Source organism: Oncorhynchus mykiss, chromosome 18 (assembly GCF_057628025.1).
Source record: "Oncorhynchus mykiss isolate SJ-2025 chromosome 18, ASM5762802v1, whole genome shotgun sequence".
Classification (NCBI taxonomy): Eukaryota; Metazoa; Chordata; class Actinopteri; order Salmoniformes; family Salmonidae; genus Oncorhynchus; species Oncorhynchus mykiss.
In genome coordinates, this window is record NC_143039.1 from 24,517,271 (window position 1) to 24,540,193 (window position 22,923).

General features: G+C 43.8%; 1 protein-coding gene across 3 annotated transcripts in view; it reads right to left on the bottom strand.

Annotated features, from left to right (window-relative positions):
* Window positions 1-22,923, bottom strand: part of LOC110495686 (rho guanine nucleotide exchange factor 7) — a 30,594-nt gene that overhangs the window by 5,105 nt on the left and 2,566 nt on the right. For 2 of the 3 annotated variants that reach the window (XM_090207924.1, XM_090207923.1), the window contains exons 2-17: window positions 21,077-21,160; window positions 17,865-17,949; window positions 17,141-17,274; window positions 16,720-16,921; window positions 15,061-15,149; window positions 14,099-14,193; window positions 13,850-13,945; window positions 13,383-13,505; window positions 11,953-12,091; window positions 8,367-8,426; window positions 7,070-7,216; window positions 6,919-7,005; window positions 3,323-3,401; window positions 2,896-3,050; window positions 582-803; window positions 247-430 (exon numbers count right to left, since the gene is read on the bottom strand). In XM_090207924.1, the coding sequence (XP_090064050.1) occupies window positions 247-430; window positions 582-803; window positions 2,896-3,050; window positions 3,323-3,401; window positions 6,919-7,005; window positions 7,070-7,216; window positions 8,367-8,426; window positions 11,953-12,091; window positions 13,383-13,505; window positions 13,850-13,945; window positions 14,099-14,193; window positions 15,061-15,149; window positions 16,720-16,921; window positions 17,141-17,274; window positions 17,865-17,949; window positions 21,077-21,160 (1,981 nt within the window). Of the gene's footprint in view, window positions 1-246; window positions 431-581; window positions 804-2,895; window positions 3,051-3,322; window positions 3,402-6,918; window positions 7,006-7,069; window positions 7,217-8,366; window positions 8,427-11,952; window positions 12,092-13,382; window positions 13,506-13,849; window positions 13,946-14,098; window positions 14,194-15,060; window positions 15,150-16,719; window positions 16,922-17,140; window positions 17,275-17,864; window positions 17,950-21,076; window positions 22,618-22,923 lie in introns of those variants that run through there. The other variant, XM_090207925.1, reaches the window with a different exon arrangement.

Below are 22,923 nucleotides of genomic sequence, written 5' to 3' on the forward strand. Positions count from 1 at the left end.
AGAGAGAGAGGAGACAAGACTGAACTATGAGTAGCAATAGACTAAAAGGACAGTTGAATCTAAACAGCTGTACTCTAAAGAGCATCCAGAACCTGTGAAGTCTTAGAACTAATCTGGACATGGTTCATGTTAGTACAGAAATAAAAGACAGGCTTCGGAGGAGAAGTCAAATGACACCAAAGACTAGTTGGTATTGGTTGAAGTATTGGGTCTCTGACAGGTTGTGTGTTTGCGGCGTAGTCTTACTTGAGTTGAGTGTCTGTCGTGTTTTGGCGCTGGTGCAGTAGGCCTCGATCACTTTCAGGATTTGGGCATCCTCCTCCAGAGCTGCAGTACTCTTCCTGGTAGCAAAGTCCTCATCTGAAGCTTTCCTCTCAGGCTTACGCTTAGGCAGCAGCTTCTTCATACTCTTAGGACTTTTACTCATATCCTAGAGAGGCAGATACAAAGAGGAAGAGAGATGCTCTCTTAGAACCCTAGAGGTGGGCTATTTTATTGATAAAGGCATCATCTCTAGAAACTGTGCTGACTATTACTGTTTGGAACCTATTCCCTCTTACACGAAAGGCCCAGGACCATACCTCTTTATAGCAGAGTGCTGCCGAGGGCTTGAGTGGGGGCGCGGGGCGGAGGCAGCTGAGGCTCCAGGGTTTGGGGGTGCTGGGGGGCTCCAGGGGACCCCACATGGGGGGGGTTTGAGGGGCCCCGTGGGAGGAGGGGTGAGGTAGGGTGTGGTAGGCAGGGCCCCCAGATACACCCCTACTCTCTGAGTGCCTGGTGGGGGTCAGGGGATGGGACGGGAGCTGGGGGAGAGAGAACAGAGGGGAGAAGTTTAAGTCTGGTACAAAAAAGAGAGAGTATATCATATATACAGTAGCATCTCTTGGAATGAATGGTGCTTGCTGAGTTCATAACCAAGTGGGAAGGTGGTAATAACTACTAACTAGTGGGAAGGAGGTCAACCGATGAAATCGTAATGGCAGATTAATTAGGGCCAATTTCAAAAATCGGTTATCGGCCTTTTTGGACGCCGTGGCAGGGTGACCACCTGTTACACAAGTGCAGCGGCAAAAGGAGCCAAGGTAAGTTGTTAGCTAGCATTAAACTTAACTCACAAAAAAACAATCTTCACATAATCACTAGTTAACCTAGTAATATCATCAACCATGTGTAGTTAACTAGCTTGTCCTCCGTTGCATATAATCAATGCGGTGCCTGTTAATTTATCGAATCACAGCCTACTTCAACTTCGCCAAACAGGTGATGATTTAACAAAAGCGCATTTGCGAAAAAAGCACATTCGTTGCACAAATGTACCAAACCATAAACATCAATGCCTTTCTTAAAATCAATACACAGAAGTATATCTTTTTAAAAAACCTGCATATTTAGTTAAAATAAATGCATGTTAGCAGGCAATATTAACTAGGGAAATTGTGTCACTTCATTTGCGTTCAGTGCAAGCAGAGTCAGGGTCGTAGGGAACGGTGTTCCTTCCTAACAAAGACCGTAATTAATTTGCCAGAATTTTACATAATTATAACATAACATTGAGGTTTGTGCAATGTAACAGCAATATTTAGACTTAGGGTTGCCACCCATTCGATAAAATAAGGAATGGTTGCGTATTTCACTGCAAGATTAAACGTTTTGTTTTCGAAATGATAGTTTCCGGATTTGACCATTATTAATGTCTAAGGCTCGTATTTCTGTGTGTTTATTATAATTAAGTCTATGATTTCATAGAGTAGTCTGACTGAGTGGTGGTAGGCAGCAGCAGGCTCGTAAGCATTCATTCAAACAGCACTTTCGTGTGTTTTGCCAGCAGCTCTTCACAATGTTTGAAGCACAGCCCTGTTCATGACTTCAAGCCTATCAACTCCCAAGATTAAGCTGGCAATACTAAAATACCTATTAGAACATCCAATAGTCAGAGGTATATGAAATACAAATGGTAGAGAGAGAAATAGTCAACGCGCCATAATTACTATAACCTAAAACTTCTTAACTAGGAATATTGAAGAACTGGGAATATTAAAGAACTGGGAATATTAAACCACCAGCTTTCATATGTTCTCATGTTCTGAGCAAGGAACTTTTAAAAAACAAGTTAGCTTTTTTACATGGCACATATTGCACTTTTACTTTCTTCTCAAACACAGTTTTTGCATTATTTAAACCAAATTGAACATGTTTCATTATTTATTTGAGACTAAATAGATTTTGTATTATATTAAGTTACAATAAGTGTTCAGTATTGTTGTAATTGTCATATATATATAAAAATAAATAAAATTTTAAAAAATCGGTATCGGCTTTTTTGGTCCTCCAATAATCGGTATCAGCGTTGAAAAACCATAATCGGTCGACCTCTAGTAATAACCAGTTGTAAATACGAGTTGGATGCATTCAAGTGCTTTGAACTCGTTGAGAATCGCTGCCTGGCTAACGGGCAAACAATCTGCTTCAACCATAAATTAAAAGAACAGCTAGCTAGCTTGTAAACAGATGATAGTGTTCAAAAACTATATTAATAGATTGCTTTTTATAAATGATGTTTATTGTTGCATTTACCTGCCGAAAATGCTGTTATAGAGGTATTTCCTCAGTATGTGACAACTAAGTTCAACATGTGGGAGAAGTCTGATGGTAGACGAGTTTCCCACTAGTAATACCAGTTGGAGGGGCATTCAAATGGATCTTTCCCAGTGGTATGGTCATATTTACGAATTTCCAAGATGTTATGAACGCAGCATTATCTTTCCCATTCATTTGGGATTTAAACCTGCAAATATCCTAATCCATGTACCTGGATCGACACAAGAAAAATGCCAGACAAACGTCGATACCCTTCCCTTTAACTGACAGTCAGACTGGAGAGGTTGGGGGTGTTACCGTGTGGCAGGGGACAGACTGGGGCTTGGCGGTTGGTGTGGTCATGATCACGGAGGGGGTGTTTCTGATCTGAGTGTGTCTCGACAGATGCTCCACCCACTCCTGCAAATCCTGCTGGTTGTTACACACCACCTGCATCCGCTCACACGTACTGCCTGTAACACACACACAAAGTCTGGTTTAACTAACCTTGTGGGGACACAATTTATTCCCATTCAAAATTGTATTTTGCTTAACACCTAACATCAACCTTAGCCTCCTAGCATTTTTCCTTCGGGTCCCCACAAGTATAGTTAAACATGTCCATACGCACACGCACACACACACACAGACACACACACACACACACACACACACACACGTAATTACCCTTATTTTGAGCTGTTTAAACTCCACTAGTAAAAAATAAAAAAAAAAGTTAACATACCTGATATTTCAAAAGCGTTTTTGACCATCTCACAATCTTCTATTCTTGAGATAAGCATTCCTGTCAATGGCAGCTTACCCTTTAAAGCAAATCAACGACAGAGTTACACAAACCTTTAGTGTTTACACACTTAAAGGCACTATAAAATCCATTTGATTTTTGCCTGATTCCATTTCTTCAGTTTTTCCCACTGTTGAAAAAAAAATCTAAGAAATGTAGATTTTTGGGTGTAATTACCCTTTAACTGCTCACTAGCCAGAGACAGTTGTTTGGTTAGGATGTTTCTGTAGCACTCATGTGATTGCAAAGTTTGCAAAACAAATGGCCAATGGATTGATGCAAATAGTCATGATATCGTTCTGCCAGTATGCTACTTTGTAGTTAAAAAGGTACAATAGGCAAAAATCCCTCCACTATTTCTTCTGGTTGCTAAAATTCCAATAGTTCGCTTAATTTCAGTTTGTGTGACAAAACAAGCATGTGTAGAGAATCATTGTATCATCTAAACCGCTGTGAAATATATTTTCTATAACCAACAATATTGTATTTTCAGCTGTTTGAAGCTGGTGTACAAAACTGAAAGTAAAAGAAAAAACAAAACTTAACTGGAAGAATAGAAATAGCGCACACAGAACAGACACACCGCTTCTTAGACAACCTCAAATCAAAATCTAATTTTATTTACACATGGTTAGCAGATGTTAATGCGAGTGTAGCGAATTGCTTGTGCTTCTAGTTCCGACAATGCAGTAATAACCAACAAGTAATCTAGCTAACAATTCCAAAACTACTACCTTATACACACACAAGTGTAAAGGGATAAAGAATATGTACATAAAGATATATGAATGAGTGATGGTACAGAGCGGCATAGGCAAGATACAGTAGATGGTATTGAGTGCAGTATATACATATGAGATGAGTATGTAAACAAAGTGGCATAGTTAAAGTGGCTAGTGATACATGTATTACATAAAGATGCAGTAGATGATATAGAGTACAGTATATACATATGAGATGAATAATGTAGGGTATGTAAACATTATATTAGGTAGCATTGTTTAAAGTGGCTAGTGATATATTTTACATCATTTCCCATCAATTCCCATCATTAAAGTGGCTGGAGTTGAGTCAGTGTGTTGGCAGCAGCCACTCAATGTTAGTGGTGGCTGTTTAACAGTCTGATGGCCTTGAGATAGAAGATGTTTTTCAGTATCTCGGTCCCAGCTTTGATGCACCTGTACTGACCTCGCCTTCTGGATGATAGCGGGGTGAACAGGCAGTGGCTCGGGTGGTTGTTGTCCTTGATGATCTTTATGGCCTTCCTGTGACATCGGGTGGTATAGGTGTCCTGGAGGGCAGGTAGTTTGCCCCTGGTGATGCGTTGTGCAGACCTCACTACCCTCTGGAAGGCCTTACGGTTGTGAACGGAGCAGTTGCCGTACCAGGCGGTGATACAGCCCGACAGGATGATCTCGATTGTGCATCTGTAGAAGTTTGTGAGTGCTTTTGGTGACAAGCCAAATTTCTTCAGCCTCCTGAGGTTGAAGAGGCGCTGCTGCGCCTTCTTCACGATGCTGTCTGTGTGGGTGGACCAATTCAGTTTGTCCCTAGGGTGTACGCCGAGGAACTTAAAACTTACTACCCTCTCCACTACTGTTCCATCGATGTGGATAGGGGGGTGTTCCCTCTGCTGTTTCCTGAAGTCCACAATCATCTCCTTAGTTTTGTTGACGTTGAGTGTGAGGTTATTTTCCTGACACCACACTCCGAGTGCCCTCACCTCCTCCCTATAGGCTGTCTCGTCGTTGTTGGTAATCAAGCCTACCACTATTGTGTCGTCCGCAAACTTGATGATTGAGTTGGAGGCGTGCGTGGCCACGCAGTCGTGGGTGAACAGGAGTACAGGATAGGGCTCAGAACGCACCCTTGTGGGGCCCCAGTGTTGAGGATCAGCGGGGTGGAAATGTTGTTGCCTACCCTCACCACCTGGGGGCGGCCCGTCAGGAAGTCCAGTACCCAGTTGCACAGGGCGGGGTCGAGACCCAGGGTCTCGAGCTTGATGACAAGCTTGGAGGGCACTATGGTGTTAAATGCCGAGCTGTAGTCGAAGAACAGCATTCTCACATAGGTATTCCTCTTGTCCAGATGGGTTAGGGCAGTGTGCAGTGTGGTTGAGATTGTCTGTGGACCTATTTGGGCGGTAAGCAAATTGGAGTGGGTCTAGGGTGTCAGGTAGGGTGGAGGTGATATGGTCCTTGACTAGTCTCTCAAAGCACTTCATGATGACGGAAGTGAGTGCTATGGGGCGGTAGTCGTTTAGCTCAGTTACCTGAGCTTTCTTGGGAACAGGAACAATGGTAGCCCTCTTGAATCATGTGGGAACAGCAGACTGGGATAAGGATTGATTGAACATGTCCGTAAACACACAGGCCAGCTGGTCTGCGCATGCTCTGAGGGCGCGGCTGGGGATGCCGTCTGGGCCTGCAGCCTTGCGAGGGTTAACACGTTTAAATGTTTTACTCACGTCGGCTGGAGTGAAGGAGAGTCCGCATGTTTTAGTTGCGGGCCGTGTCAGTGGCACTGTATTGTCCTCAAAGCGGGCAAAAAAGTTATTTAGTCTGCCTGGGAGCAAGACATCCTGGTCTGTGACAGGGCTGGTTTTCTTTTTGTAATCCGTGATTGACTGTAGACCCTGCCACATACCTCTTGTGTCTGAGCCGTTGAATTGAGATTCTACTTTGTCTCTATACTGACGCTTAGCTTGTTTGATTGCCTTACGGAGGGAATAGCTACAATGTTTGTATTCGGTCATGTTTCCGGTCACCTTGCCCTGATTAAAAGCAGTGGTTCGGGCTTTCAGTTTCACGCGAATGCTGCCATCAATCCACGGTTTCTGGTTTGGGAATGTTTTAATCGTTGCTATGGGAACGACATCGTCAACGCACGTTCTAATGAACTCGCTCACCGAATCAGCGTATTCGCCAATGTTGTTGTCTGACGCAATACGAAACATATCCCAGTCCACGTGATGGAAGCAGTCTTGGAGTGTGGAATCAGATTGGTCGGACAAGCGTTGAACAGACCTCAGCGCGGGAGCTTCTTGTTTTAGTTTCTGTCTGTAGGCAGGGATCAATGAGATGGACAGATCTAAACTCACATTTCTATGTGAATTTGGTTGGGTCACGCAAAAAGTCACATATTGCAGCTGTAACATTTAATTGAGAAGGTTTTTGGGAAAGCTTTACCATCTATACCAGAAGACAGTTGGCAACACATTAGCATAATCGCTAACGACTACAAGAAGTGGTAGACAAACACACAGGCATTCCTGTGCCGTTGCCTCTTCAGAAAGTTGAAGGAAAATATGAGTCACTGATGCATTTTATTTATGTCATGATAATTTTGGGCGAATTAATGACTTTTCTAATAAGTTCAAACCATTTAGTAAATTTCTACTAAGTTCAATACATTTTTGAATATTGTTGAATTACGTTTTAATGTCGAGATTCCAGGATTCCGTCATGTTCTCCACAAAGCGGATTCTATAGGGCCCTAAATACTAACAAAGGACAGAGCGAGAGCGAGATCCTGACCTGGTAGATGAATCCACTCATTCTGGAGCTGGCAGACAGCAGTAGGAGAACATTTGGGAACAGCAGGAGGTAGCGTTCACTCTTCTCCTAAAGAAGACAAACACACACTGTTAAGACGTTCCTGGGTGTAGATTTTAGATGTGCGTCTTACCTCTGATCCGTGTGTGTGGCAGAGTGTGTGTGACATGTACAGGACAGGGCCCAGGGTTCTGATGTCATCTCCCTCCCAGCGTCTGATCGTCTCAGTTAGAATCTGCAGCTCCAGCTCCTTACGTTTCCTCACCTCCTGACACTGAGCCTGAAGCCATGGAGACACAAACACACACAAATAGAAAAGGAAGCTGTTTTAAAGTATGGAATCCCAGTCAATGTGAGAGACAGCGAGACAGACAAATGTATGCATGTGCACACACACACACACACACACACACGAAAGATCCAGGCTGCATAGAAGCCCAAGTCAGGGCACCAAGCCACAGAACAGCAGAGCCAAACCGTTGAGCCCAGAGGCAGGCTAAAGCTTTTCCCCCAGCCCAGGATTAGCAACAGTAAACACAACAAGACAGAGAGTATTTAATATATGTCAATTTAACCCTGAATAATACTGGATTCCATATACACTAGTGCTCAAAAGTTTGGTGTCACTTAGAAATGTCCTTGTTCTTGAAAGAAAAGCAAAAAAAATTGTCCACGAAAAAAACAAAATTGATCATTAATAGTGTAGACATTGTTAATGTTGTAAATGACTATTGTAGCTGGAAACAGCTGATTTTAGGCGTACAGAGGCCCATTATCAGCAACCATCACTCCTGTGTTCCAATGTCACGTTGTGTTAGCTAATCCAAGTTGATCATTTTAAAAAAGGCTAATTGATCATTAGAAAACCCTTTTGCAATTATGTTAGCACAGCTGAGAACTGTTTTGATTAAAGAAGCAATAAAACTGGCCTTCTTTAGACTAGTCGAGTATCTGAAGCATCAGCATTTGTGGGTTCGATTACAGGCTCAAAATGGCCAGAAACAAATAACTTTCTTCTGAAACTTCTGAAACGTCTATTCTGGCAGCTTCATTAAATACTACCCACAAAACACTAGTCTCTGCGTCAACAGTGAAGAAGCGACTACGGGATGTTGGTCTTCTAGGCAGAGTTCCAAAGAAAAATCCAGATCTCAGACTAGCTAATAAAAACAAAAGATTAAGATGGGCAAAATGTATGTATCGATAAAAAAATAAAATAATAAGATTCCAGCTACAATAGTCATTTACAAAATTAACAATGTCTACACTGCATTTCTGATCAATTTGATGTCATTTTAAAATGGAAAAAAATAAGTGACCCCAAACTTTTGAACGGTAGTGTACATCATCAACAAGAGACATGTAAATGTAACCCTTCAACACCGCATAAGTCATTAAACCGAGACAGGGACGGTAAATGTCCGACTTACAGAGAGGCCTTTGAAGGAGGTCAAACACTTCTGGATGTCTGGTCGATCGGCATGATGCTCCTGATGAAGAAGATGGGGATGTTTGATTCATCAGAAGATCACAGGTCTAACAGTCAATATAGTCTACACCTAAACAACAAAAAGCAACCATTCACAGGCAAATGACCTTTATCTATAGTACATAGACAAAAGACACAGATCGATGGGACTAAAAACAAACAAAAAGATAACTAACGTAAAATACACTGTTCATGAAATGTTTGTTGTATGTATAAGTTGGAAGTAGACGCCTACTTGTTGTTCATTGTGTTGTTGTTCATTAGTTTACTCCAATTGGGGGAGGGGTGGTAGGGTTAGTGGAAAATAATATAGGAATATGTAAAAATATATATACTGCTCAAAAAAATAAAGGGAACACTTAAACAACACAATGTAACTCCAAGTCAATCACACTTCTGTGAAATCAAACTGTCCACTTAGGAAGCAACACTGATTGACAATACATTTCACATGCTGTTGTGGAAATGGAATAGACAACAGGTGGAAATTATAGGCAATTAGCAAGACACCCCCAATAAAGGAGTGGTTCTGCAGGTGGGGACCAGACCACTTCTCAGTTCCTATGCTTCCTGGCTGATGTTTTGGTCACTTTTGAATGCTGGCGGTGCTTTCACTCTAGTGGTAGCATGAGACGGAGTCTACAACCCACACAAGTGGCTCAGGTAGTGCAGCTCATCCAGGATGGCACATCAATGCGAGCTGTGGCAAGAAGGTTTGCTGTGTCTGTCAGCGTAGTGTCCAGAGCATGGAGGCGCTACCAGGAGACAGGCCAGTACATCAGGATACGTGGAGGAGGCCGTAGGAGGGCAACAACCCAGCAGCAGGACTGCTACCTCCGCCTTTGTGCAAGGAGGAGCAGGAGGAGCACTGCCAGAGCCCTGTAAAATGACCTCCAGCAGGCCACAAATGTGCATGTGTCTGCTCAAACGGTCAGAAATAGACTCCATGAGGGTTGTATGGGGGTTGTGCTTACAGCCAAACACCGTGCAGGACGTTTTTCATTTGCCAGAGAAGACCAAGATTGGCAAATTCGCCACTGGCACCCTGTGCTCTTCACAGATGAAAGCAGGTTCACACTGAGCACGTGACAGACATGACAGAGTCTGGAGACGCCGTGGAGAACGTTCTGCTGCCTGCAAAATCCTCCAGCATGACCGGTTTGGCGGTGGGTCAGTCATGGTGTGGGGTGGCATTTCTTTGGGGGGCTGCACAGCCCTCCATGTGTTCGCCAGAGGTAGCCTGACTGCCATTAGGTGCCGAGATGAGATCCTCAGACCCCTTGTGAGACCATATGCTGGTGCAGTTAGCCCTGGGTTCCTCCTAATGCAAGACAATGCTAGACCTTATGTGGCTGGAGTGTGTCAGCAGTTCCTGCAAGAGGAAGGCATTGATGCTATGGACTGGCCCGCCCGTTCCCCAGATCTGAATCCAATTGAGCACATCTGGGACATCATGTCTCGCTCCACCCACCAACGCCACGTTGCACCACAGACTGTCCAGGAGTTGGCGGATGCTTTAGTCCAGGTCTGGGAGGAGATCCCTCAGGAGACCATCTGCCACCTCATCAGGAGCATGCCCAGGCGTTGTAGGGAGGTCATACAGGCACGTGGAGGCCACACACACTACTGAGCCTCCTTTTGACTTGTTTTAAGGACATTACATCAAAGTTGGATCAGCCTGTAGTGTGGTTTTCCACTTTAATTTTGAGTCCGCCTCCAAATCCAGATCTCCATGGGTTGATAAATTTGATTTCCATTGATAGTTTGTGTGATTTTGTTGTCAGCACATTCAACTATGAAAAGAAAAAAGTATTTAATAATAATATTTAATTCATTCAGATCTAGGATGTGTTATTTTAGTGTTCCCTTAATTTTTTTGAGCAGTATATATACACACACAGTACCAGTCAAAAGTTTGGACACCAACTTATTTCAGGAATTCTTTATTTTGACTATTTTCGACAATGTAGAATAATAGTGAAGACCTCAAAAGTATGAAATAACACATATGGAATCCTGTAGTAACAACAAAAAAAAAGTGTTACATTTAAATATATTTATATTTGAGATTCTTCAAAGTAGCCGCCTAGTGCCTTGATGACAGCTTTGCGCTCTTGGTATTCTCTCAACCAGCTTCATGAGGTAGTCACCTGGAATGCATTTCAATTACCAGGTGTGCCTTGTTAAAGGTTGATTTGTGGAATTTATTTCCTCCTTAATGCGTTTGAGCCAATCAGTTGTGTTGTGACAAGGTAGGGGTGGTATACAGAAGATAGCCCTATTTGGTAAAAGACCAAGTCCATATTATGGCAAGAACAGCTTAAATAAGAAAAGAGAAACGACAATCCATCATTACTTGCAGACATGAAGGTCAGTCAATCTGGAACATTTCAAGAACTTTGAAAGTTACTTCAAGTGCAGTCACAAAAATCATCAAGCCCTATGATGAAACTGGATCTCATGAGGACTGCCACAGGAATGGAAGACCCTGAGTTACGTCTGCTGCAGAGGATAAGTTCATTAGTTACCAGCCTCAGAAATTGCAGCCTAAATAAATGCTTCAGAGTTCAAGTAACAGACACATCAACAGTTACGAGGACACTGCGTTAATCAGGCCTTCACGGTCAAATTGCTGCAAAGAAACCACTACTAAAGGACACCAATAAAAAGGAGACTTGCTTGGGACAAGAAACACGAGCAATGGACATTAGACCGGTGGAAATCTGTCCTTTGGTCTGATGAGTCCAAATTCTGGTTGCAACTGCCGTGTCTTTGTGAGATGCAGAGTAGGTTGAGCGGATGATCTCTGCACGTGTGGTTCCCACCGTGAAGCATGGAGGTGGTGGTGTGATGGTGCTTTGCTGGTGACACTGTCTGTGATTTATTTAGAATTCAAGGCACACTTAACCAGCATGGCTACCACAGGATTCTGCAGCGATACGCCATCCTATCTGGTCTTTCGCTTAGTGGGACTCTCAATTGTGTTTCAACAATAACCCGAAACACCTCCACGCTGTGTAAGGGCTATTTGACCAAGAAGGGGAGTGATGTAGTGCTGCATCAGATTACCTGGCCTCCACAATCACCTAACCTCAACACAATTGGGACGAGTTGGACCGCTGAGTGAAGGAAAAGCAGCCAACAAACGCTCAGCATATGTGGCAACTTTTTCAAGTCTGTGGGAAAAGCATTCCAGGTGACTTTCATGAAGCTGGTTGAGAGAATGCCAACAGTGTGCAAAGCGGTCATTATGGCAAAGGGTGGCTACTTTGAAGAATCTCAAATATATTTACATTTGTTTAACACTTTTTTTTTGTTACTACAGGATTCCATAATAGTTAATAAAACCCTGGAATGAGTGTTTCCAAACGTTTGACTTGTACTGTATATTTACAAAACAATATATATGGGAGATTGGAAATGATGCAGACAATTCCATTGACGGAAGCTACAATCTGTCTGTAATATTAAAGCTGCTCTACCCCTAAAAAAATAAATACAAAATAACCAGGCGGTCTCCCTCTCACCTCCATGTGTCTCTCCAGTTCCTTCAACAGTGTAGGGTATTTGTCCAGCCTCATGAAGGGTTTACTGAGACCAGTGGTGAGGGTCAGGATACCTGGACTACTGGCTCCCTTCCCCTCCATAAACTCCCCCAGCTCCTCACTGAAACACACAGCAACATAGTAAACTCCCCCAGCTCCTCACTGTAACACACAGCGACATACTAAACTCCCCCAGCTCCTCACTGTAACACACAGCAACATAGTAAACTCCCCCAGCTCCTCACTGTAACACACAGCGACATACTAAACTCCCCCAGTCCCTCAAAGAAACACACAGCAACATACTAAACTCCCCCAAGTCCCTCACTGAAACACACAGCGACATACTAAACTCCCCCAGTTCCTCACTGAAACACACAGCGACATACTAAACTCCCCCAGTTCCTCACTGAAACACACAGCGACATACTAAACTCCCCCAGTTCCTCACTGAAACACACAGCGACATACTAAACTCCCCCAGTTCCTCAAAGAAACACACAGCAACATACTAAACTCCCCCAGTTCCTCACTGAAACACACAGCTCCTCACTGAAACACACAGCAACATACTAAACTCCCCCAGTTCCTCACTGAAACACACAGCTCCTCACTGAAACACACAGCGACATACTAAACTCCCCCAGTTCCTCAAAGAAACACACAGCAACATACTAAACTCCCCCAGTTCCTCACTGAAACACACAGCTCCTCACTGAAACACACAGCAACATACTAAACTCCCCCAGTTCCTCAAAGAAACACACAGCAACATACTAAACTCCCCCAGTTCCTCACTGAAACACACAGCTCCTCACTGAAACACACAGCAACATACTAAACTCCCCCAGTTCCTCACTGAAACACACAGCTCCTCACTGAAACACACAGCGACATACTAAACTCCCCCAAGTCCCTCACTGAAACACACAGCAACATACTAAACTCCCCCAAGTCCCTCACTGAATAACACAGCGACATACTAAACTCCCCCAGTTCCTCACTGAAACACACAGCTCCTCACTGAAACACACAGCGACATACTAAACTCCCCCAGTCCCTCACAGAAACACACAGCGACATACTAAACTCCCCCAGTTCCTCACTGAAACACACAGCTCCTCACTGAAACACACAGCGACATACTAAACTCCCCCAGTCCCTCACAGAAACACACAGCGACATACTAAACTCCCCCAGTCCCTCACTGAAACACACAGTCCCTCACTGAAACACACAGCGACAAACTCCCCAGTCCCTCACTGAAACACTCAAAATACTTTGCAGATATTGTAACTGAAAATAGTCCGCTATCATTTTGACAGTCAACCCGGTGACATAAAATGACACGATGGATTTGGTTACACACACACGTGCACACACACTTTTACCTGACGTGCACGCACACTTACCTGTGTTCTGTGAGGACGTTGACAGCCGAGGGGTGGTTGGAGCAGTAGGCCATGTAGAGAGCCTTCATCTCGGGCAGCAGGTTGAGGAAGAAGCCCCCTACTCTCTGCTGGCTCTCTGGAAGCCTACACACACACACACACAATGTGCTCATCACCACAGCACTACCAGAGTCTACCAGTAGGTGTCAGTGTGACCTGTATAAACAGCATGTTGATGTACTATTATATATGAGGAATAGTGCTCCCTCCCACACAGCGGGTTTTAAGGTGTGGCTTTAGATCCTATTGGCAGACAGGATGTGGTCTATTTCAGAGTTGATTCATATTTTAAGTTTGCATGGGCACCCATTTGGTACATCCATGTATTGATGAGATACATTTGGTCAATGCTGGACTGATCATATTGTGTGTGTGTGTGTGTGTGTGTGTGTGTGTGTGTGTGTGTGTGTGTGTGTTCGGGGACTCACCTGGTACATTCCTCGTAGGACTGAACCAACATCAGCTGGAAGGAAGAGATGTCCTCCAGATTCCCCAGGATGTGACTGACGTCTGCACTGCTCAACCTGGAGACAGAGGGAGACGGTGTGGGGAAAGCTGGAGCGATATGGTTGGGGTACAGTAAGGTTCATAGTACGCTCAAATCAGACCCTCACACACACACACACAAACACCCCTGACAAATACACACACAGCCATGTGAACACAAACACACTCACTTGTCTGTGGGTTGCAGTGAGTGCAGGTATGAGGTCAGTAGGCTTTGGAGCTCCTTGGAATACTCGGTCTCGGTCTCTAGAATGTTCTGGAGCACCTGGATGGAGAGAGACAGAACAGGGGGGTTAGGAGAGGATGATGACAGATAGACAGACAGGCAGGCGGACAGACAGACACTGAACTCAGACACCCCCACCGAGGAGACCCACCCTCTCTCCTCCTAACCTCCCCCTCGTTGACAGAATGGGGCCAGGGAGACCATCCATTCTGCTTCCTGAAGCCTGTCCTCATGTTTCATATGAGGAACCCATTAGACAGAGAAACCAGAGGACAGAAATAAACTGCTTTCCTTTTCTCATCAAATACTGACCTCTTCAGTCCATGTCATTACTGGCTAGGTTCAGAGCAGGCTTTATGAAGGATGCAGAGATGGATGGATAAAGGGGGAGGGTTTAAGTTGGCTTTTTTTATGGATTTCTATCAGATTGCTCCATGTGGATCTTCACGCATTCTTGTCCACTGGGACAACAGATACTCTCCTCAAATATCCTTTCCTCAGATATCCTCTCCTCAGATATCCTCTCCTCTCCTGAAAGTTTCTTGTCCTGAATAGTTGATATCTCCCGGCTTCAGCTTCTCTTCTCCCAGCACCAGAATAAAACAGAGGGCCTCCCAGGATGCTTTGCAATGTGCTCCCATCACCATCACGGCAGCAGGACACACAGTCCCTGTGAACTATCTCTGACCCAGACACCAAAACACACACCATAGTGACAGTGTGCTACCACTAGATAGAAACGGAGCAGCCAGTCACAAGGCCTTGAGGCACAGCTGGCCCAGCAGCCAGTCAGACGGAAGAAACAACCTACATTACTGCACACGAACACACGGCAGGCAAAAGCCTCAATTCTAAAACCCTCGTGGTATTTCAGATCTCAGTGCAGTAGGTCGTGTAGGTTCTCACCAGGTTATAGTAGGTCTTGCTGACAGCTGGTGTGTCAAAGCCTTTCACAGGGTTTTTGAGGGTGCCAGACTTAGGAGACACTGGTTTGTCTGTGTGGTAGAGAGAGAGGATAAGAAAGTGTAGAGTAGAAGTAGGACAGAAACATGAAGTTGTTCATTTTATAATAGAGTTTACAGCAATGTTATCCGGCAGGGAAAGATGCTGGCTTCATTTAGCTACAGACCAGACCAGAGGCTTTCTATGCACTACAGAGAAATGGGGACACATTCATGTTGCTGTGTTTTAGTAGCTAACCCTTGGGGCAGAGATAGCATAAAGAATGGAGAGAGAACAGCATGACACACAGCAAAGGAACAAAAATTGTGGCTCGCTCTCTGCAGCCAGAGACAGAGGGCATGTTCATGTGTGACTGATTGGATACAGAAAGGGAGTGGGTTACCACTGTGAGCTTATAGAGAAATGGCAATTCGTTTGATACATAGTTCATTATGTGTAGGTAGGTAGTAGGCCAACAGAGGGAAGCACTGGGAGCTGTTTGGTGTGTTTGGGGAAGTCCCACCCACAGGCTCAGATAAGGAATGTCCTGTCTTTGTTTAACCACGCAGTTTCCTTCCTCTCCGTTATAATGCACAATAGCTACATTAATAGTGCAATCACTGTGCACAACAGCTGTGCACAAAGAGTTTATACATCTACTATACATTTCTGTATATGATCTGATAGAACACTTAATGTTGCAGATAGAAATATAGTGTATAGAACAAACTCAGAGCTCTACTCTGCATTACATTTCTATCTGTAATGCTTTGCACATTGCAGTCCATTGAATAAGCTGGAGTAGAGCCATGTCTTGGTGAGCTTAGTATTGGCAACACGTTCCTTCACTCTGTAATTCCTCTTTTAAAAGACGCACTATGCAGAAATTGCTCCGCTATTTCCTGGTTTCTCAAATTCTAGTAGTTCTCCTCATTTCAGTTTATGCGACAAAACAAGCACGTATAGTGTAGAGAATCAATATTGTATTTTCGGCTCTTTGAAGCTGGTGTACAAAAACGAAAGTAGAAGACGCAAAAACTAAACTTAAGAACAAGAAGCATAGAAATAGCGCACATAGAACATATCTACCACTTCAGTGCGAATGACTGATCTATGGACACCCAAAAAGTTACATATTGCCGTTTTAAATGATTCTCTTCATGATCATTCTCTTTGGCCAGCAGCATACCACCCTATACTGCAGTGAATGCGTAGGTGTTCTCAGTCAGCTTACCTGGTAAAATAAATCAAACATGTTATTACAGCTCTAGCAGCCGGGGGAAATGCTGACTGCATGAAATGGGTATTAGATGTATCGCCATTAAAAACAGCAGAGGATATTCCCTAGAGACACACATTAAATACGGTGTGTAAATAACACCAGCTATCAACAGCCTGGTTTAGCTGCGTGATTCAGAGGTACAGTCAGCTATAGGGGGGACCACTATCAGATATCATCAACACAGGAGATATTTCTCTGAGAGTTATACAGTTGTAATAGAGCTGCTATAGATGATTATAAAGTTGTTATAGAGATGCATAAGCCTAACGTTTAAACTCGCCAATACAAACTATGATCCCTACTTAATATTCAATCCAAGCCGCCCAATCACTGACACCCACCGCTGCCTTTGACCTCCTTGACATAGTTGCTAGGGAACCAGCCCTTGTTGCCGTTGAGCGAGCCCTCCCACCAGCCGCCGTCTTCCTGGCGCGACACACTGATCATGTCACCCTTGTTGAAGGACAGCTCGTCTTCATTGGTCTGCTGGAAGGTGAACTTGGCCCTCACCAGTACCCGCTGCCCACCGCTCTCCGACATGTCCTAGTGGGGAGGAAAGAGGGAGCGACGGAGGAGGGGAAAGAACAGAGGAGCAGGAGAGAAGGGGAGAAATTAAGAGGGAGAGAAAAAAAAGAAGAGATTGAGAAAGTAAGGATGGAGCAAAAACAAATGGAGACCGAAAACAACCCCAAGCTGCAGGTGAGAACCACCTCAAATGGTTCCGTCTAGTTCTGTTGGGTTCTATGTGGTTGTGTGACTCACCAGGCTGCGGTACTGGTTGTGGAGGAGCTTGGAGGAGCGCCCGCGGGGAGACTGAGCGTTCAGAGAGTCAAACGACTTGATCCGTAACGAGGACGAGTGACGCGCACACACGGAGTCACTGCCCACTCCTATGTCTGTGGAGGAGAGAGAGAGGGATGAGGACACACACAGAGTCACTGCCCACTCCTATGTCTGTGGAGGAGAGAGAGAGGGATGAGGACACACACAGAGTCACTGCCCACTCCTATGTCTGTGGAGGAGAGAGAGGGATGAGGACACACACATTAGCCTCGGCGGGGCCGTCAACAACCAGATGATCCGGTTATCAGGGGAAATGGAAGAGAGCCTGTGACGTGACTTACGCTTTCGGACGTTAACAAGGCGTCACTCCATCTTAACTCCTCCCCCACATTTACTGGATTGGTTGAAGAGAGCAGAAGAGAACCCCCCGCCCCTGACAGAATGTGGGGGGTCTAGTTTCAGGAGTTTATTTTAGGCCTGCTACTTTAGGTTCAACACACATTAATGTGAGTGAAGAACACAACATGCTGCAACGTGCACCCATCATTCTACACAGACACACACAGGCCTAATAACACACACAACGCCCACTCTGATAGAGACTATAGGTTACATCTGGGACTTCACAGGTATGGATTTGCATAGAAAACAGGAAACCTTTCATGAATCACCCCAGACACACTTCTGTCTTTAGTCCACTTACCCTCGGTGGCTTTGGCCAGTGCCACCAGAGAGTTGAGCACCTTGGTGAAGTTCAGTCCCTGGAGAAGGTCATTGACCTCAAATGGCTGAGAAAAGGAGGGAGAGGAGAGATATCCTTTAGCTTATCAATCCTTATTTTATTTTAAACATCTATATAACTGACTGAAAACAAACAAAACTGTTTCATAACATTGCAACGGCTTAAAGGTCTTGTCATATTTCCTCTGGTTCTGGTGATGAAAACCTGACACCGGAACTTCCAGACATTCCCATAGTACAGTAATTTGTGTAATGTCGGTAAAGATATTTCTCACAGTAAGGAGGCCTAGGTTTGAGGCCTGGAGAATATCAGAGTTAAAACAACTACTGATTGACACAGGCAGCAGAACTCAGCCATAATCTACCCAAGCATTACCGAGACTGTGTACAGACGCTGGGATATCGTACCACAGACACACAGACAACCACAGGAAGGAAGCCCCAGGGCTAAGGACATCCTGCTCTCCTTCTCTTTGTTCTCAGTCCAGACAGGTCAGGAATGTGAGTGTCATGTTAAGATCCACCCTCTGTCTAACTGGGGATCAACCACTAATACACTCAGGACACTTCATGCTGTATTATTCTCAATATAATTGCTACCTGCAATGTTGGGTGTTTCATATTTGAACTTTGACCTTTAGGACAGGAGTCTCATTTGGCATGGGTGTCTCTTTCAACTATATGTTGTCAGAGTTCATTAAAATGACTGTTAGATACACAGCCAACATGAAATGCTATTAGTGCCCTGGCCTGGCAGGATATAGTGTGACTGTATTTATCAGATTACTACCTAATTCTGTAGTACAAATACAGGATTTCATCAGGCTTCCTAAGGTGACTAAGTGTACCAGGTGACTGGGCCACAGCAGGAGATGTACTAACTCTGTTGCACAACCAGGCCAACACCCCAGTTTACTTACTTACTGCTATTCTATTGTGTTCAGCACCATTTGGCATGGCATTAAGTGTAGTAGCTCTACGAGGTCTACTTCCCCGTCAGAGTATTAGGTCATTTTCATAGCTGAGTGGTAATTCAGCAGTGTCATTGGTTTCCTCAGCCCTACATGCTGCTTCTGCTCTGAGGGCAGTTTTCACCCAGTCTGGTCCAGCACTCACTGTGGCACACTTATGGCTAAGCACCCACACAGTCCCACCCTCTACCCACCCCTGCCCCTTAGTCTGGACACACACACACCCTCACTCCTACCTTTTAACCATCCAGGGCCAGTCTGGGGGATTAGCAGCAGTCTGAGCCGTCTCTCTAATCTCTGCCTCATCATGTTCTCTAACCAACACACACACACACACACACACACCCTCCCCCCAAACCCCTTCCTAACCACCCCTTACTACCTAATCCTATACACACACACACTTCTGTATGACCTCTTCTTGATCTGACAGAGAACTACATGGATGTATTAAGCAATATGGTGGATGACTCAATGTGGTCTCTAGAGTGAAGAGATCTATTAGGAATGAATGTCTATAAGGAAGGGGTTGTTTTGGGACAATAATCTACCATGGCCATCATGACAGCTTATTGCTCCTTCACACTACAGTGTATGTCCATGTCTGGTCATTTTGGAATTTAGCCTTGCGACCTAATCGACCTTGTTGGAAAATCCATTGGTTGGGTTGACATTCTCATGAACCCGCCCAGCACCACCTCTTGCATAAACTGTATTGATTCAGTTAGGCATGACTGACAACAGGACAGGACCAGACAGACAGGACCAGACCGAGACAGACAGACCAGAGTCGGGTGCTAAAGGCCATGCTAGTTACTATTGCTGCAGCCCAGCCTCAACATTGCAGTGAGCAGCCATGAGATATAACTGTCCAGCAGCTCTCACTCCTGGTAGGTATGAGTCACAGGCCAATATCCACACTAGCAAATACACTGCTTCATTCTCTGTGGTGTCGTGTGAACACTGGAACAGAGCGGTCACAGTCTTTCCATAAGGCCTGGTCTTGAAGCAGTCAGTAACATTGTCGAGATGAGACAAGGCATTCACAAGAACTAGGCCATGGTAAGGCAAGTAGTTTACTACAAGGTGTACAAATGTATATTTTTCGGGAGAAGTGGACTGTCTACGTTCCCAGACGGATTTTAAAATCAGGAGGCTGTTCAGATCACACCTTTGTTTACATGTTTACCTGGCACCTGCCATATCACACAATCTCTCAGAAGTTTGAGGCAAATCTTGTTTCCATGACAAATAGAAAAGTGTGTGATGGCTTCTCTTGGAATACTGTGCAGCTATTTGTGCTTTAAAACAGAACTCCAACAACTCAGGTTTCACACAGTAGAATTTGAAAGTGTTTTGTAATGTTGAAATAGGGTTCATGGTATTGACTGACTGAAATATGGCTCTTGGCCTTGGCTACTCATGACAGTAGATGTGCCCACAGTTAAATTCCCTTGTTCTGCATATTGACCAGAACAGCTCAATATGCAGAATAACAATTTGTTAAATTAAAGGACAAGATCACTAATTTACAACTTGATGTTAGATGGTTCCTCACCCTGAAAATAGTCTATAGGCCAGGAGAAACTAGAATCCATGGTTCAGTTCTTTACACGGCCATTACAAACTTCAGCTAATTTGTGAGCATGTTTTTATTAGATTGTTATGGCCAAATCGCCTTTAAGTAACATCAAAACAAATATGGAGTTGGTTGCCCCCATCGCTTCCATTGCTTTTTAGCTAACGGTGGCTAATGTCAGTTGAAGTTTGTAATGAATGTGTAAAGAACTGAAGCATGGATTGCAGTTTCTACGGGCCCATAGATTATTTTCAGAATGAGGAACCATCTAACATAAAGTTGTAAAATGGTGAACTTCTCAGTTAAACGGCCAAATCATGGTGACCAAATCATTCTACCCTAACCCTACACATTGAGTAGGGTAGTATTCGTTTGGAATGTTGTTACACTACGTTAGAAATACAAATGAAAACCCAGACTTAGTATCCAAAGGGCGACGGGCTGCAACTGTAGTATTTCTGCTTGTATGCTTGTACAACTGGGCTGTGCTAACGCCCCATGGGGCAGGCTCACGTGTTGATCAAATTAAATGTTGATACAGTGTTTTCAGTCATGTTTAGAGCGCGTTGTATTGTCGATATTTACAACAAAGTTACAGAGCAGCAGGCAGGTTAAATTACTCACCTCCACTCGGAAGGACCCGCAGCCTTTCAGAAACTCCTTTATATTGCTCTGGAACTCACTATCATTCCTTGGTTCTTGGAAGATCTGTGTGAAAGGGAGTTAAACGTTTTTTGAAGTAAATCCCCGAGCCATACATGCACGCATACGGCCGTCCGTAGGTAACCTGTTTCGTTCTCGGTTTTGCAAAAGACGGTACAGATCCACGATTTCAGTGTGAAACTAAAATCTCCAATCGGTGTTTCTGAAAGACCCCTCAATCTCCCATCGGGAAATTGGATTAGTAGAAGAGGAAATGACGTGGTATGTATATTCCACGGTGAAAACCGGAACCCTGCGGCTACACCTTTTGGTGCCTACCTGTGCAAACATAACCCTCCGCGACTATATCAGTAGTGGCAATCACATGCTTCATAACCTAACCATTACTCTCCTTATTAGGCCTATCGTCATTGGCTGTTATTTAGAAATCACCGACCTGTTGTTGTTATGCTGTTAACTTTTCCCAATTGTGCATAAATTGCAAGTGCACAAGGGCAGGTACATTCTTGCTCTGTCGGTGTGTGACAGAAATTACGTTTTTTCCCCCTCAGTTAAAATGTCAAGGCAACAAATAAACACGATTTCTTCTTCTCATGACAAAAAAAAAGCTATCAAAACGTTTGTTTGTAATTAATTAGTCTTTATACAGTGGTGTAAAGTACTTAAGTAAAAATACTTTAATGTACTACTTAGTAATTTTGGGGGGTATCTGTACTTTACTATTTATATTTTGGACAACTTTTACCACTCTATATTCCTAAAGAAAATAATGTACTTTTTACTCCATACATGTTCCCTAACACCCAAAAGTACTCGTTACATTTGGCATGCTTAGCAGGACAGGAAACTGGTTCAATTCACACACTCATCAAGAGAAAATCCCTGGTCATCCCTACTGCATCGGAACACAAATGCTTCGTTTGTAAATTATGTATGAGTGTTGGAGTGTGCCCCTGGCTATCTGTAAAAATGAAATAAAAATAAAAATCGTACTGTCGTTTGCTTAATGTAAGGAATTTTAAATCATTTATAATTTTACTTTTGATACTTATGTATATTTTAGCAATTACATTGACTTTTGATAATTAAGTATATTTAAAATACTTTTTAAAAACTTTTACTCAAGTTGTATTTTACTGGGTGACTTTCACTTTTGAGTAATTTTCTATTAATGTAACTTTACTTTTACTCAAGTATGAAAATTGGGTACATTTCCCACCACTGTCTTTTTTAATGTATTGTCTGTATCCCCCTGAATGTTGTTTGTAATGTTTGTATACTCCGTTATATACTCTGTTTTTCTATTTTGTATATTTTGAATTGCTTTACAACAAAAATACAAAAAAGTCAAGCCCATAGGGTCTCCCGAGTGCCGCAGCGGTCTAAAGCACTGCATCTCAGTGCTAGAGGCGTCACTCCAGACCCTGGCTGTATCACATCCGGCCGTGATTAGGAGTCCCATAAGGCGTCGTACAATTGGCCTAGCGTCGTACAATTGGCCCAGCGTCGTCCGGGTTACGGTTTGGCCGGGGTAGGCAGTCATTGTACATAAGAATTTGTTTAACTGACTTGCCTAATTAAATAAACAAAAATAAAAAGTATCCCTAATACAATGGTGTTTCCATAACCCTTAAATGAGAGCGTTTCACTGAATAATTGGGAGAGTCCCATCACTAGGCTAATGCGTTTCCCAATGTTACAATGTAAACCTATGTGAGTGGTCTACTCTGATGGATAAATATGTTTAAACACACTGTTCCTTTAAAAGAGAGGGTGAGGGGGGAGGGGTCTTCCTCTGAGTGAAATTG